Raw genomic sequence first — 12,968 nt, 5'->3', positions numbered from 1 at the left:
TTCCAAGCGACCAGCTTTAAACTTCTCGCACTATGGTATTTGGTATCCACCAAGCTCCATCACTTCTCCCCGCAGATTTCCAATGCCTGTTGGAGCTGTGCAGTAGACATAGGTACCTTTCTCCACAATTTCTGTCAATGCCCGAAGTTCCAGTCTTTCTGGCAAGGGGTCTCTGGTATAATCAAACAACTTTACCACCATGGACCTGCACGGCGACCCAGCGGCCTGCCTCCTGCACTTCACAGGGAGAAATATAAGATCTCGCTCATCATTCAGCTGCTCAATGTGGCAAAGGCCTGTATCCCACTCCTCTGAAAGAAAGTTCAACCCTCCCCACACACACACACACATACACACACACACACATACATACACACACACACACACACACACACACACACACACACACACACTCTCTCTCTGGTTCTCCAAGGTGAATGCAAACGGAGATGGACACGGAGGACCTTACAGCCACCTTGCGCAATAAAGAGACCTTCCGTGACACTTGGCATCCTTGGCAATACTTTGTTTTTACAGATGCCTACCTGAAAGAACTTACTCCTCCCCAGTGAGGTTCACTCTTTTTAGCCCCTTCCACACTCCCCGAAAGAGGATGCATGACCACTGTGCTTTCATCCGCTTAACCCTCTCCCCTCTTCCTTAATTTGGCTTTACTTTTCTTATGGCTCCTTCCCCGTCTTTTTTCCTCCTTTTTTGCCTTGCTCCTGCAGCATCTTTCTGCAGGCTCTATCCCCAATCCTCTTGTTTAACACCAGCGTGTTTCTGTATAAAGGGTCGGCAATGTTCCTCGTGCTGTTTTATAGCTCTCAGCTGATTGGTAAGCTTCAACCCACCTTAGAGATTGCCTTAACCCTTTATACCTCAAGGTAATTTCCAATACTACCACCATATGACTTGTTCATGATATTTTTTATAACCCACTGTTTCTGACCATTATTTGTTTTTGTCATACAAGCCCTCTCAATGTCCATGACATTTTTTATCTAATTTTTTTTGTACGATCTGGCATTTCCTTGCAATGTTACTCAGTGTACTTCCTAAGATGGCATTCTGTACAGTGTACTTCCTAAGATGGCATTACTTGTCCAAAAAAAAAAGGATGCATGCCATGATTTTTATTCTGTCACTATGGTTAAGGTACTTAAAAACTAATGTACAGCGCTCTTAAACAAGCCTGTAGAGGAAGCTCCTAAGCACACTCAATCATTGATTTTATATGTTTTTGGCAGCGAAAATAACAATAACTGCCTCTTGGAAATTTGCCATAGTAGATATTAATATAGTTAAAGGCTAACTTAACTGGATAATGCTGCATGAAAAAATCAAGGACAAACAGCAACAATTTGAGAAGGTTTGGTCACCTTATATATAATATTTACAGCCTTCACTGTGACTTCACTGTGACTTCTTGTTCATGCTCCTGAGGGGGCTGGTGCGGGACGAGTGAATATCTTCCTCACCATTGTTGTTTTTCTTACTCTCCCCTTTTCTTATTCTCTTCTCTACCTCTCCTATCTCTTTACTTAGGAAACACTCCTATCCCCACATATGTGATGGCCATTCTGGAGGGAACTGGGGGTTATGGTAAGTATATGGGAGTTGCATGCTACTGAACTGTCTTGGAAATTCGCTTTTAACGAATTTCTCCTTACCGTGAGTACTCGCAGTTGGATGCGCAGCAATCCCCCATAAAGCTGTGCGAATCTCACTTACTGCGACTGCAGCTTAGCTCCATGATTCCTGCGCCTCCAACTGGTTTAGCTATCTCAGAATTGTGGGGAAATGGAGCTCCAGTTACCTGGGAATGATCACACGACACTCTCAGGTTGCTGTTGGAATTCACATAGAGACCGATCCAACCCCAGCCTCCTATTTTTATTACAAACACACACACGCCCCCCACATGAGTCAGGTCAATCCCCTCCCACAGAACAATGCATGGGGAGTGCCTATACACAGGATGTACATTCCGATTGGAACGTAGCCTTTCCTCTTATCTATCACCAGTCCTCCCCTCCCTCCATGAGCTCTCTGAGGGAAGCAACCTTCCCCCTCCTATTAGCTCCTAGTGGTATGTAAATTCTCTGTACAAGCATCCCCTAGATTAAACAGTGTCAGTCTGTATCTGAATGGGCCTGATACGATCTTTATTAAAACACATCCATTCAGATACAGTTTCAGGTCGGTAATGGCTTGTAAGATATACACGAGCCTACACATGGAGTTCGCACTGCTTGGCGCCTTGCGGTATGAAGTCCATGTGGTACAATGCTGCTGATATGTGGATACAGGCCCGCGGCCTACCGCCGGTAGCATTCGCATCGAATGCCGTGGTGGTATACACACCGGTCTATAAGCGCAGATCTGCCATCTCATCCGTTACCAAGCTGAGTACTGTAATACATACATTATAAATGCGCATGGCCCAATTGCAGCCTTCAGAGCTTTAAGCCACACGAGAGACATATGAATAACACTAATATATGACACATTTAAAGTTCAACCTGTAAATACAAAATTTCCATGACATTCCCTCCTGTTTTATCATATTCTCCTCGTGTCCCTTCTTGATCTTCTTCAGCTTGATGGGTGTAGTCTCAAAACCTCAAAGAGTTGGTCTTAGACCAGAGTTCCTGTAGTTGTCCCTGAGAATAAAGCTCCACGGGGTACCTGAAACAACAAGACTCGACGCAGACTCGACGCAAACAGGCTTGATTGAAGCGATGATCCTCAAGAGCGTTGGAACCTTCACTACAGGAAGGCTCTTGCAAAAACCACAAACAGACTTGTGGTATGAATAAGGCTTGTGATCCCACGGTGGTCCGGGGAGATCCAGCAGCAGATTCTCAAATTGCCCCTGCAGACGGGGCCACACAAGGCTGGTCTCGACCCAGACGGTTTTCCAAAACGCAGACACAAACAATGATGAGGCTTGAAGCTTGCTTGGAGGTCTTGGAGAATGTGGTCTTCAGGGAGATAAATTAGAGGGAAGCCAGGACGTAATCTGCAGAGAAGGTGGTTGCTTGGTGAGGTCTTCCTCTAATCAGTTTTTGGAGTGGGATCCCAGGAGCGGGAATGGAGATGTGGTCGTCTGCCCGAGCTTGGTTTACACGGTCGATGAGGCAACAGGAACATCTCACCGCGGCATATAAGAGGCAGAGGAAAAAAAGAAGCATCAGGACATACACTCCCACTTCCTTCAACCAAGATCCGATGGAGAACAGGAAATCTCCCAATCCTCCCAAACCCTTGAACGGATTCCAACCCTCACTAGCTATAGCTCTAGCTTTTCCCTGTAGTTCACTATCTTTGTCCATATGGGCCTGGACCTTGTCATCGGTATCTTCTATCCAAGTACAACAATCCTCTCCGATGAACTCACAGAACCCCCCTTTGGCGGCTAAAAGGTATTCAAGGGCCATCTTCTCCTGAAGCACTAAAATTCCCATCTGCCGTTGTTCTTGGGCAATTCCTCTGACAGCCTCTACGGTCTCGTTAAACATACTATCCACGATGACAGAAAAATTGTTCTGGCGCTTCATAAGTTCTATTCCCCAACCTGTCCATGAGGGGAACCAAGCCCATGCTTGGTCGCCCTCAGAGAACAGCTCCCTGCGAACTCTCCCTGCCATCCTTACCTTCTTGTGGACCATCAACTCTTCATGATCCATCACTACATAGGATGCGGGGACTAGCTTTATGAGGGCACATGAACATTTCGCGTTCTGGGGAAATGGTTCTATAGGCTGCCGAACCACACAGAAAATAGTATGGACCTGTCAGAGCAGAGCAGGAGGAGTTCTTTGTTTGGCCTCTGGCACTGAGCAACAGTTGCACAGACTGGGGGATTGCTCCCTCAGTCTGCACATCACATCCGTCCTTCCAACAAACGTGGTCTGGTCGGTCAGTGTGGTTACTCAGAAGGGAAGTCTGGTTAGTCAGATTGACAGTTATACCTCCCTCACAGGTGGTAGTCCCAACAAACTTGTTACCTGTGCCAAAACTGATGTTAAAGCACACCTGAGGGCTGCCTAGCTGTCTAGTTACCCATAATGGACTGGTGAGGGCCCTACAGGAGCTAGAGCTAATATTGGTGCTAAAACTGATGTTACGTGCTAAAAATGTGTCATTAAGTTCTACCGACAAATGTTTACGTGGGGGCTGACCAGGGGTCCCTTGCTTTTTCATGCCGACGCGGATGTCATATAGGGCATGAACAGTGGCCATTGCGGACATGTGATGACTGGGTGGGGGCTTAGAGCATACCCAACAGTTGGTTTTGTTGGCGGTTCTGGCTAGTCGCAGATGCATTTTAAATAAAAGGTTGGGGTATCTGCTGTCTTTTCCTTCGTTTACACACATGTAAGACATACAAACAAAAAGAAAAATGAAAATGACACCCCTCATTCTCTGGTGTAGCTGAAAAGCTTCTTGCAGTGGCTTGCGTGCACCCAGTTGTCTCGTCCCTCGAGCTTGAGTGAGGTAGGTGTCGTCAGCTGGACTCGGTATGGTCCGGTGAACCGTGGCTCCAGTCCGGTTCTTTGATGTTTCTTTAGGACGACCCAATCACCTGGCTCAATAGAAAGAACACCTGTTATTGCATTTGGATCAGGGAGCGATTCGCAAACCCGATGGTGTATCTTCTGCAGCTCCCGTTGCAGAGATTGCACGTAACCTGTTAGCTGTGAATGCAAAGACGACAACTGTTGAGGAAAGTACAACCCTGTTTTGGGAGGTCCCCCAAACAACACCTCGTAGGGTAACAGCCCATGTGGTTGCCAAGGGGCATTCCAGATGGAATAGAGGGCAATGGGGAGACACTCAGGCCAAGGTTTTTGGGTATCGGCCATGATTTTGGAGATCCTGTTTTTAAGGATTCCGTTGAGACATTCAACCTTACCGCTACTCTCGGGGTGATACGGGGTGTGTAGCCCTTGGTTGATGTGAAGGGCTTTACATACCTCTGCAAAGATCTGTCCAGTGAAGTGTGACCCCCTATCGGACTCGATGGTTTCAGGTAGACCCCAGTGGCACACAACCTCAGACAGGTATTTCTTTTCCGTGGTACTAGCGTTGGCACACGTCAACTCACATGCCCTGGCCAGTGCCCACAGCTCAGCTTCCTGAGCTGACATATGTGCGTTCAAAGAGCCCTTTTCCACAACCAGTGTGTGGCTTACCGTCTTGGGTGTAGTACCTGGACCCATCGACAAAAAGATTTTTCGCTTCCGGTAGTGGCGCTTCCTTCACCGGGCTGATCGCCGCTGACTCCAGTTCCATCAAAGAAATGGAGTCGTGTCCTTTGGAAGAGAGGTTAGTAGTGGACAAAGAAGACATGTTAGCAGAAGAGGTGTTAGTATCGTTAGTCGGGTTGCAAAATTCAGCACTGTCGTTGCTGTCCCCCTCCTTCTCATCTTCCAACACAGGAAGAAGAGAAGCTGGGTTAAGAATAGTGCATCGTTTGATAGTGAGGTTAGTAGGGGTTAGGAGGGCTTTCCCCTGAGAGGGGTACCTTGCCTTGGATGTCCTGTTTTCGCAAGACCGTTCTTGCTGCACTGGTGTCGGTGAGGCAAGGGAGGGGATATTTTAATTCCTCTAGAAAAAGATGGACCTGGGCCGACACCGATTTGCCAACTTCCTATGAGAATTCATAGGAGTTACTTACCATGGTGGTGACAGGGGCGGAGGACTCATCAGGAATGAACTGCCACCGACCTTTAGGTAATTGGGGACAGCTCCTCCTCATGTGCCCCGTTTGGTGGCACTGAAAACACCTGGGAGGGGGCCTATCCTTCCTGTGACCCAGATCCCTTGGTTTTTCGTGTGGGGTCTGGGACATAAGAACTTTGGCCTTGTCCTGTTTTCTCCTATCCATTTCCCTCTCTATTGCCGCAAGAGTGGAAAGGATAGCAGGGATAGACATCTCATTATATTCGGGTCGGGCCAGAACCAGCCTTTCCCGAATTTTAATATTGATGCCTTCCAAAAATTTAGCCCGCAACAGAATGTGCGTCGCGGTCACCTTTCCCCCTTCAGTTGGAGCATCAGGTCCAACTTTCAAATCCGCATCCAGTGCCGTCTGCTTGAGACGGTGCCAGAAGCAGGCGCTTTCCTCATTAGGACCCTGGGTGAGCTTCATCATGTCCGTAGTAGAGGTAGCACCATACATTTCTGGAAGCTTTGCCTTTAGCTGTGCACAAAACTCTTTGCCCCCTGAAGTCATCTCCTCATGAGTGGTTATAGAGCACCCTGCAATCACTGCACTGGCCACTTCCATGCCCACCTTTGCCCGCAGGATCTGCGCACAATCTGACCCGCTCATACCATAGCTGAACTGGTTTTGTCCAATCATTCGAGCAAATCCTCTCGGATTGACTCGATAGTCCGGGAGCTCAGCCAGAATAGTGCGGATCTCTGCCGGGGTGAAGGGGACATGCCAAACTACCCGTTCCCCTAAAGTCCGCTCCCCCTGTGCATTGGGAGGACCTTCAAATTGCTGCACTCTGACTGGATAGGCCTAGGTCCGGGAAGAGTGCAAGGGCTGGCCCAGCTTCATTGGTGGGCTTAGATTAACCACCTCGCTTACTGCACCTTCAGGTTTGAGGTCCCTCAGATCAGGGTATAGCTGGGGGGCAGGGGTCTGATCAGTGGCTCGTAGTGCTTTGATGCAATCCGCCCTGTTTCTTAACCAGGTGTCTATTCCCCTTGTTTCGCAGATAGTCTGCAAATCGGTTGTTGAGAAGACTTTGTAGTTGGAAACAGAAGGAGCTGGGGTGAAGCATGGAGAAGGGAGAGGTAGAGGCTGAGGCATAGATATAGAAGACACGAAAGGTACGTCAAGAGTGACATCACTAGCAGAAGAGACAGGTGCAGTTATACTTCTCTCACCCACTGTTGGTTGTTCGGGAACCCCAGCAGACCCTGATCCTGCCTGCCTTAGTAGAGTCAGCCCTGAAAGAGCTTCCTCCACCTCTGACACCGGATCCTCCTGTTTTATTCCCTCTGGAGGCCAGGTATACATCACCTGGTTCTTCCGGACAGACACCAGTTTATGTATGCCCTGCTTCCCTAATGGGATTGACCTGTGAAGCCATAGCTGTGCGATCTCTAGTTCTGACGCCTGCATCCGTGGTCCAAATTCAGAGATGAATTTTTCCCACCTCCATGCGTCAAATGTACCTTCCCGGGGAATTTCCCATCTGGTACCCTTCGACCATTTATTCCATCTTTTGAGGGGTTCTGTAGACTTCCCCCCCAAACTCTCCTTCATCAGTTGTGCAGCTGTCCTTACCCTGAAGAGGGCTGGTTCCCCCTTTCTCTTCATGGACTGACTACTGCCCATCGTGACTAGTCACTGGTATATATCCCGCGTCCGGGTACCTGTTTACCCCCTGGAGCACTCGGTGGGATCCTACCGAGAGGCCTGATTCCACCACTTTCCCAGCACAGCGTAATTTATGTGATTCTTATCGATCACCCGAAGCGCATCAATGGCGGTCAGACGAGAGCACACCTCCCACTCCCACAGCGCAATTTATGTGATCCTGACCACCCGAAGTGTTTGTGGTAACCAGGCTAAGCGTTACACTTCCCTTGACCGCCCAGTTGCACAGCGCAATTTATGTGGTTCTCATCATCCACTGTGTTTGGCAGGCCACACCGCACAATGATGAAAGTGGCTTTTCTCTCCCTGCACACAGTAGCTAACACAAGTCAAACCAAAAGGAGGGGTTCTTTGACGTTACTTTAGGGGTCACTGGTTGCCCGGGAACCTGCTAACTGACCTTTAGGAAAATTGTGTAAAGAAAAAAACTTCCCTAATACACACAGAAAAACCCCTTTTCAACTTGAAAAACCGTTAAAAAGGACAAAGTGGAGCCTTATGAAAAACACGGGACGTTTCGCAGTAAAACATTTACACAGAGGTGAACCGAAAAACTACTCCAAAAATAACCCCTGTTGCTAACGCGAAAATCACTCCTACCAGCGCCGCTAAACGTTCCGCGTTACACACGCAATCTTTGCTGCAACCACCTAAAAGCGTTTACACAAAAAGTCTGCTGGACGCGAAACATTTAACGCAGCAGCTTTAAAACAAACCCGCTTTACAATAAGGAACTACTTTTAACAAGAAAAACACAAGAAAAACATAATCACTATACAAGAAATCTATGTGCAAAAACCCAGACTTCACCGCGCTCACTAAATGTGGAACATGTGAGGGAAAAACTCATTTATCACACTTTAAATTGGCTGGCAATACGCAAATTTAAAGCTAAAAGCAAACAACTTAAACTGTAAAAATTTGGATTAAAAACACAAAATGGGTCAAATGCATATAGAAAACTGCATACACATTGCATAGAGATTACTGCACATGTGGTAGTCAACAAAATGGCCACCAGAGAAAGCATATGGCAGTTAGTAAAATAGCCACCAACAGAGAAAGCACATGGCAGACACTAGCTTCAAAATTGCCTATAACCTCTTACATAAAACAGACTTTTGGACAAAACATACACTGGACAATTACACAACAATATACAGTACACATACAACACAATTTGGCACAATCACAGAACAGACATAGAAAAACCAACATATCACACTAACATGCGCATGTAACAGAAAGGACCCACTGCTGCATGCTTGCTGGGAGCAGTAGTACTGACAAAACACTGCACAGACTATATACACACAAAGGTCTTACAACAGTTAACAATTAACCTAAACCTTTCAGCACTGTAATAATTACCTCACGTGGAGGGAGGTAAAGCAATTACCACAGTACCTACAACCCGCAAATACTTACCTAAACTATGCAAAGACTTTTACCCACTAAAACATATACCCGTTTAATTTTTGGTTGAAAGATTTTTAAACTTGACCAAATCCAGCCAACCAAACCCACCCCTCTGCTGCTCTCAGCAGAGAAAAACCCTTGTCTTTCACCCACAAATCAAGATTTTAGGACAACTAGGTCCTTGCTAAGCGGAATTCACATTAGCTAACAGAGAGCAAAATCAGCCACACGAACGCGCAAAAAGCGATCCTCTTAACGGTAGAGAGACCTGAAATGTGCCGGCATACTTTTTGCTAGCTCATGATAGCTCATTCCCCCCTCGTACTCGGTTAGCTATCCCAGAATTCGTGTTGGTATCCACTGGCTCACCAAACTGTCTTGGAAATTCGCTTTTAACGAATTTCTCCTTACCGTGAGTACTCGCAGTTGGATGCGCAGCAATCCCCCATAAAGCTGTGCGAATCTCGCTTACCGCGACTGCAGCTTAGCTCCACGATTCCTGCGCCTCCAACTGGTTTAGCTATCTCAGAATTGTGGGGAAATGGAGCTCCAGTTACCTGGGAATGATCACACGACACTCTCGGGTTGCTGTTGGAATTCACATAGAGACTGATCCTCCTGTTTTTATTACAAACACACACACGCCCCCCACATGAGTCAGGTCAATCCCCTCCCACAGAACAATGCATGGGGAGTGCCTATACACAGGATGTACATTCCGATTGGAGCGTAGCCTTTCCTCTTATCTATCACCAGTCCTCCCCTCCCTCCATGAGATCTCTGAGGGAAGCAACCTTCCCCCTCCTATTAGCTCCTAGTGGTATGTAAATTCTCTGTACAAGCATCCCCTAGATTAAACAGTGTCAGTCTGTATCTGAATGGGCCCGATACGATCTTTATTAAAACACATCCATTCAGATACAGTTTCAGGTCGGTAATGACTTGTAAGATATACATGAGCCTACACATGGAGTTCGCACTGCTTGGCTCCTTGCGGTACAAAGTCCATGTGGTAAAATGCTGCTGATATGTGGATACAGGCCCGCGGCCTACCGCCGGCGGCATTCGCATCGAATGCCATGGTGGTATACACGCCGGTCTATAAGCGCAGATCTGCCATCTCATCCGTTACCGAGCTGAGTACTGTAATACATACATTGTACATGCGCATGGCCCAATTGCAGCCTTCAGAGCTTTAATTAAGCCACACGAGAGACAAATGAATAACACTAATATATGACACATTTAAAGTTCAACCTGTAAATACAAAATTTCCATGACATGAACTACCTATCTTTCCTGTTGATAGCCCTTTCTGGACTATCTAGCTACCCTGACTCTCTCTGCTCTCTCTACCTGCTCCTATATGGAGGATATTTGGTTACACGTAGTACATCTGGCAGTCTGCCTGGGAGTTTGTCTGAATATATAAGCAATCCCCAGGGCCCATGGGGTGATTTTCATTATGTACTTCTTTTTCTCTCTTTTTGATCTACTGGTCTTCTTTTTCAAACTCTTTTTGATCTACTGGTCTGAGCTTCATTTGCTCTTTTTTTGTCTGTACTTTCGTTTTTTTTGCTTAAAAAATAAATACAAATCTATTGAAAGAGAAACAGCAGTGGTCATTTTGAAATAGGAAAGCACGGGGACTGGGAGGATCATCAGATATTTCACACAAAGGAATGCAAAGAGAATGGGATACTTTTTTTTTTTTTAACAGTAACACAAACTGATATATCATAAATATGTACATTTTAAGAACATATTAAACCACGGAATTCAATTGTGCAGACCACTGGGCAACAACTACAAATCTAGAGCAAAAGGTAACCCAGGCAGCTGGATACTAAGGTTAAAAGACATATGTAGTGATGTGATCATTTCTTTGCCCATTTTCCAGTGTATACTTCTGTTATGCAGTGTTTGTTTTGCCCTTTTCCAATATGGCTGCTATTCTCTCTGGGCACTGAGGATGAGGTCATCAGAGAGAGCACTTGTGGGAAAGAGAGGGGTGTGTTTTTCCTGGGGGAGAGAGCGAGCTCAGACTGTTGTTGCAGCCTCCCCTCACTGAGACATGCAAAAAAAAGACTGTTAATGCAGTACCCCTTCCTGTTTGAAAAATATTTTATGTTGGATGGTTCACTGAATGTTATTTCTTCAATACATGGACTTTCATATACAATGCTGTGTGGATTACTGTCTATGTGGATGATACATTTCTCAGTTGGGATTTCACTTGTTATCCACAAGCCCCAATTGAGTGGAGGCACTAGCGCTTGTTAGAGATCTTGTCCTGATCACACAGATTATAAGGACTCTGCTCCTAAATACTATACAGGTAGCGTCATCATACCCCAGTAGCCGCAAAGAGTGTAAAGATATTGCTACATTTAGAGGCAATGCTGAGAGACTATAACTTGGATCAGGACATTAAGGAACAACCATGTCACTGTTATCAACAGAAACTGTGAGGCAGTGGGCCCTGGAAGAGGGACTGCCACCTAAAAGGATATTTGCTATTTCGTATGTGCCTATCACTGTGAGTGCCCAGAGACTGCAGGAGGCACTAAAAGCAAATGAAACCTTGCAGTATGCCACTCTTGTGGATAAGAGTTTTGAATTTATACCCATTATCTCTGTGTAAGTGAGGTGAATTTAAATCCAGTTAAAGGGCCCTTTTGCATTAATCCAAAAGGGGCTGAAGCAATCGGTTGTGCTTTAGTATTTCCAGTGATTTCACCTCCAGTAAGGCGAAAGTTACCAGCCTGAAAAGTATGAACCACTGAATACAACTGCTTCATCAGGAGAGAATGTAATGTTGCCTGCTACAGCCAATAAGCAGGAAACAAATATTGAGCATCTGCTGCTAAAAGTCGCTGAAGTCATTGCTCAGAATTTACATACTGATTCTTACCGCAAATTAAAGGCTTTTTCAGGAGTGCTACTTACCTGTCCCTGCTGGTGAAGAAAGCTTTTGAAGTGTGGAAAGATTTTGCACAAGTGATAGAGGAATGGACCTACTCAGATGAAAAGAAAAAACAGTGCATCATGGAAAGCTTAAGACCACCTGCATCCATTATTGTTATAGCTTACAAGGACACACATGTCAGTACCAGTGCTCAAGAATGTATTGATATTTTGACAGATGCTTATGGACTGCACCATGACCCGGATCAGATGCTTGCTGATTTTAAACAGACAAAGCATAAAGAGGGAGGGGATGTTTCTGTGTTTGTTAGGAGGCTAGAAGTGCTTCTAGGAAGATTGCTCACTGAAAAGGTCATCTCTCCTACAGATGTTGATAAATTAAGGACTGCTCAAATCATAAAGGGGTTACTGCCGCATCACACCCAATGTCACCGGTCCTAAGAGTTGTTTTGAGAGAAACTTTACTTTTACTGAAACTATGACTGAAGTAAAGAAACAGGAGGCTGATATCCTTTTTAGTACCTCTTCAGCAAAGTTCATCAGAGTTCTTCAGGTGAACACAAAAATGAGACTGTTGCTAAAAACAAATAAGTTGGTAGACTTCCACAGCCTAGAGCTCTATCTGCTGATAAAACCTCTAGTAATAAGCCTCTCTTCCATATTAACTGTTTCCGCTGTGGACAAGCAGACCATACAGTGTCCACTGCTTGCTGATAGTTCTGAAATTCACAGTAAAGCTGGACAAATTAATACCCACACTTTGTGATAAATAAATCAATAAATAAAAAACCACAAATAATAGCGCAAACCCTTACACCACAATAATTAATAAATAAATTAAATTATTCCACCACCGTGCATGTGCACAAATAATATGTCATTAACTACATGCCGCCCAGCCACTGTACATGTACGGCGGCAGGGCGATGCTCACAGGCAAAACGATGTTTTAAAACGTACGTTTTGTAAACAAATAGGGGGCGCGCGCCCGCCCTATTTGTCCTGTGGATCACCGCCACAAATGTCAGTTGCCGGGTCACAGCCGCTCGTTAGCGGCTATGTCCCGGTGATCGGCGGTAAACGGTGACAGAGAGCACAGCTGCAGTAGCTGTGCTGTCTGTCACCTCTCTGTCAGCTCGAGGATGAGCTGATTGAGAAAGAATAGTTTCACTTTCTCGATCAGCCTTGTCCCGCCCAGTACACACCCCCGCCCCCT

The 12,968-nt window shown here is 45.9% G+C and overlaps 1 protein-coding gene across 4 annotated transcripts in view; it reads left to right on the top strand.

Moving 5' to 3' along the window:
* LOC149448989 (uncharacterized) overlaps window positions 1-12,968 on the top strand; it is a 291,234-nt gene that overhangs the window by 248,035 nt on the left and 30,231 nt on the right. For 3 of the 4 annotated variants that reach the window (XM_089693977.1, XM_089693975.1, XM_089693978.1), the window contains one exon: window positions 1,549-1,605. The exons of the other annotated variant lie outside the window; for it this stretch is intronic. In XM_089693977.1, the coding sequence (XP_089550103.1) occupies window positions 1,549-1,605 (57 nt within the window). The remainder of the gene's footprint in view (window positions 1-1,548; window positions 1,606-12,968) is intronic. 4 annotated transcript variants of the gene reach the window in all.

The sequence above is a fragment of the Staurois parvus genome, unplaced genomic scaffold (assembly GCF_062004578.1).
Source record: "Staurois parvus isolate SC_StPar_1 unplaced genomic scaffold, SC_StPar_1.0 ptg000645l, whole genome shotgun sequence".
Lineage (NCBI taxonomy): Eukaryota > Metazoa > Chordata > Amphibia > Anura > Ranidae > Staurois > Staurois parvus.
The sequence above is the reverse complement of the archived record's forward strand: the minus strand, read 5'-3'. Positions and strand labels throughout refer to the sequence as shown.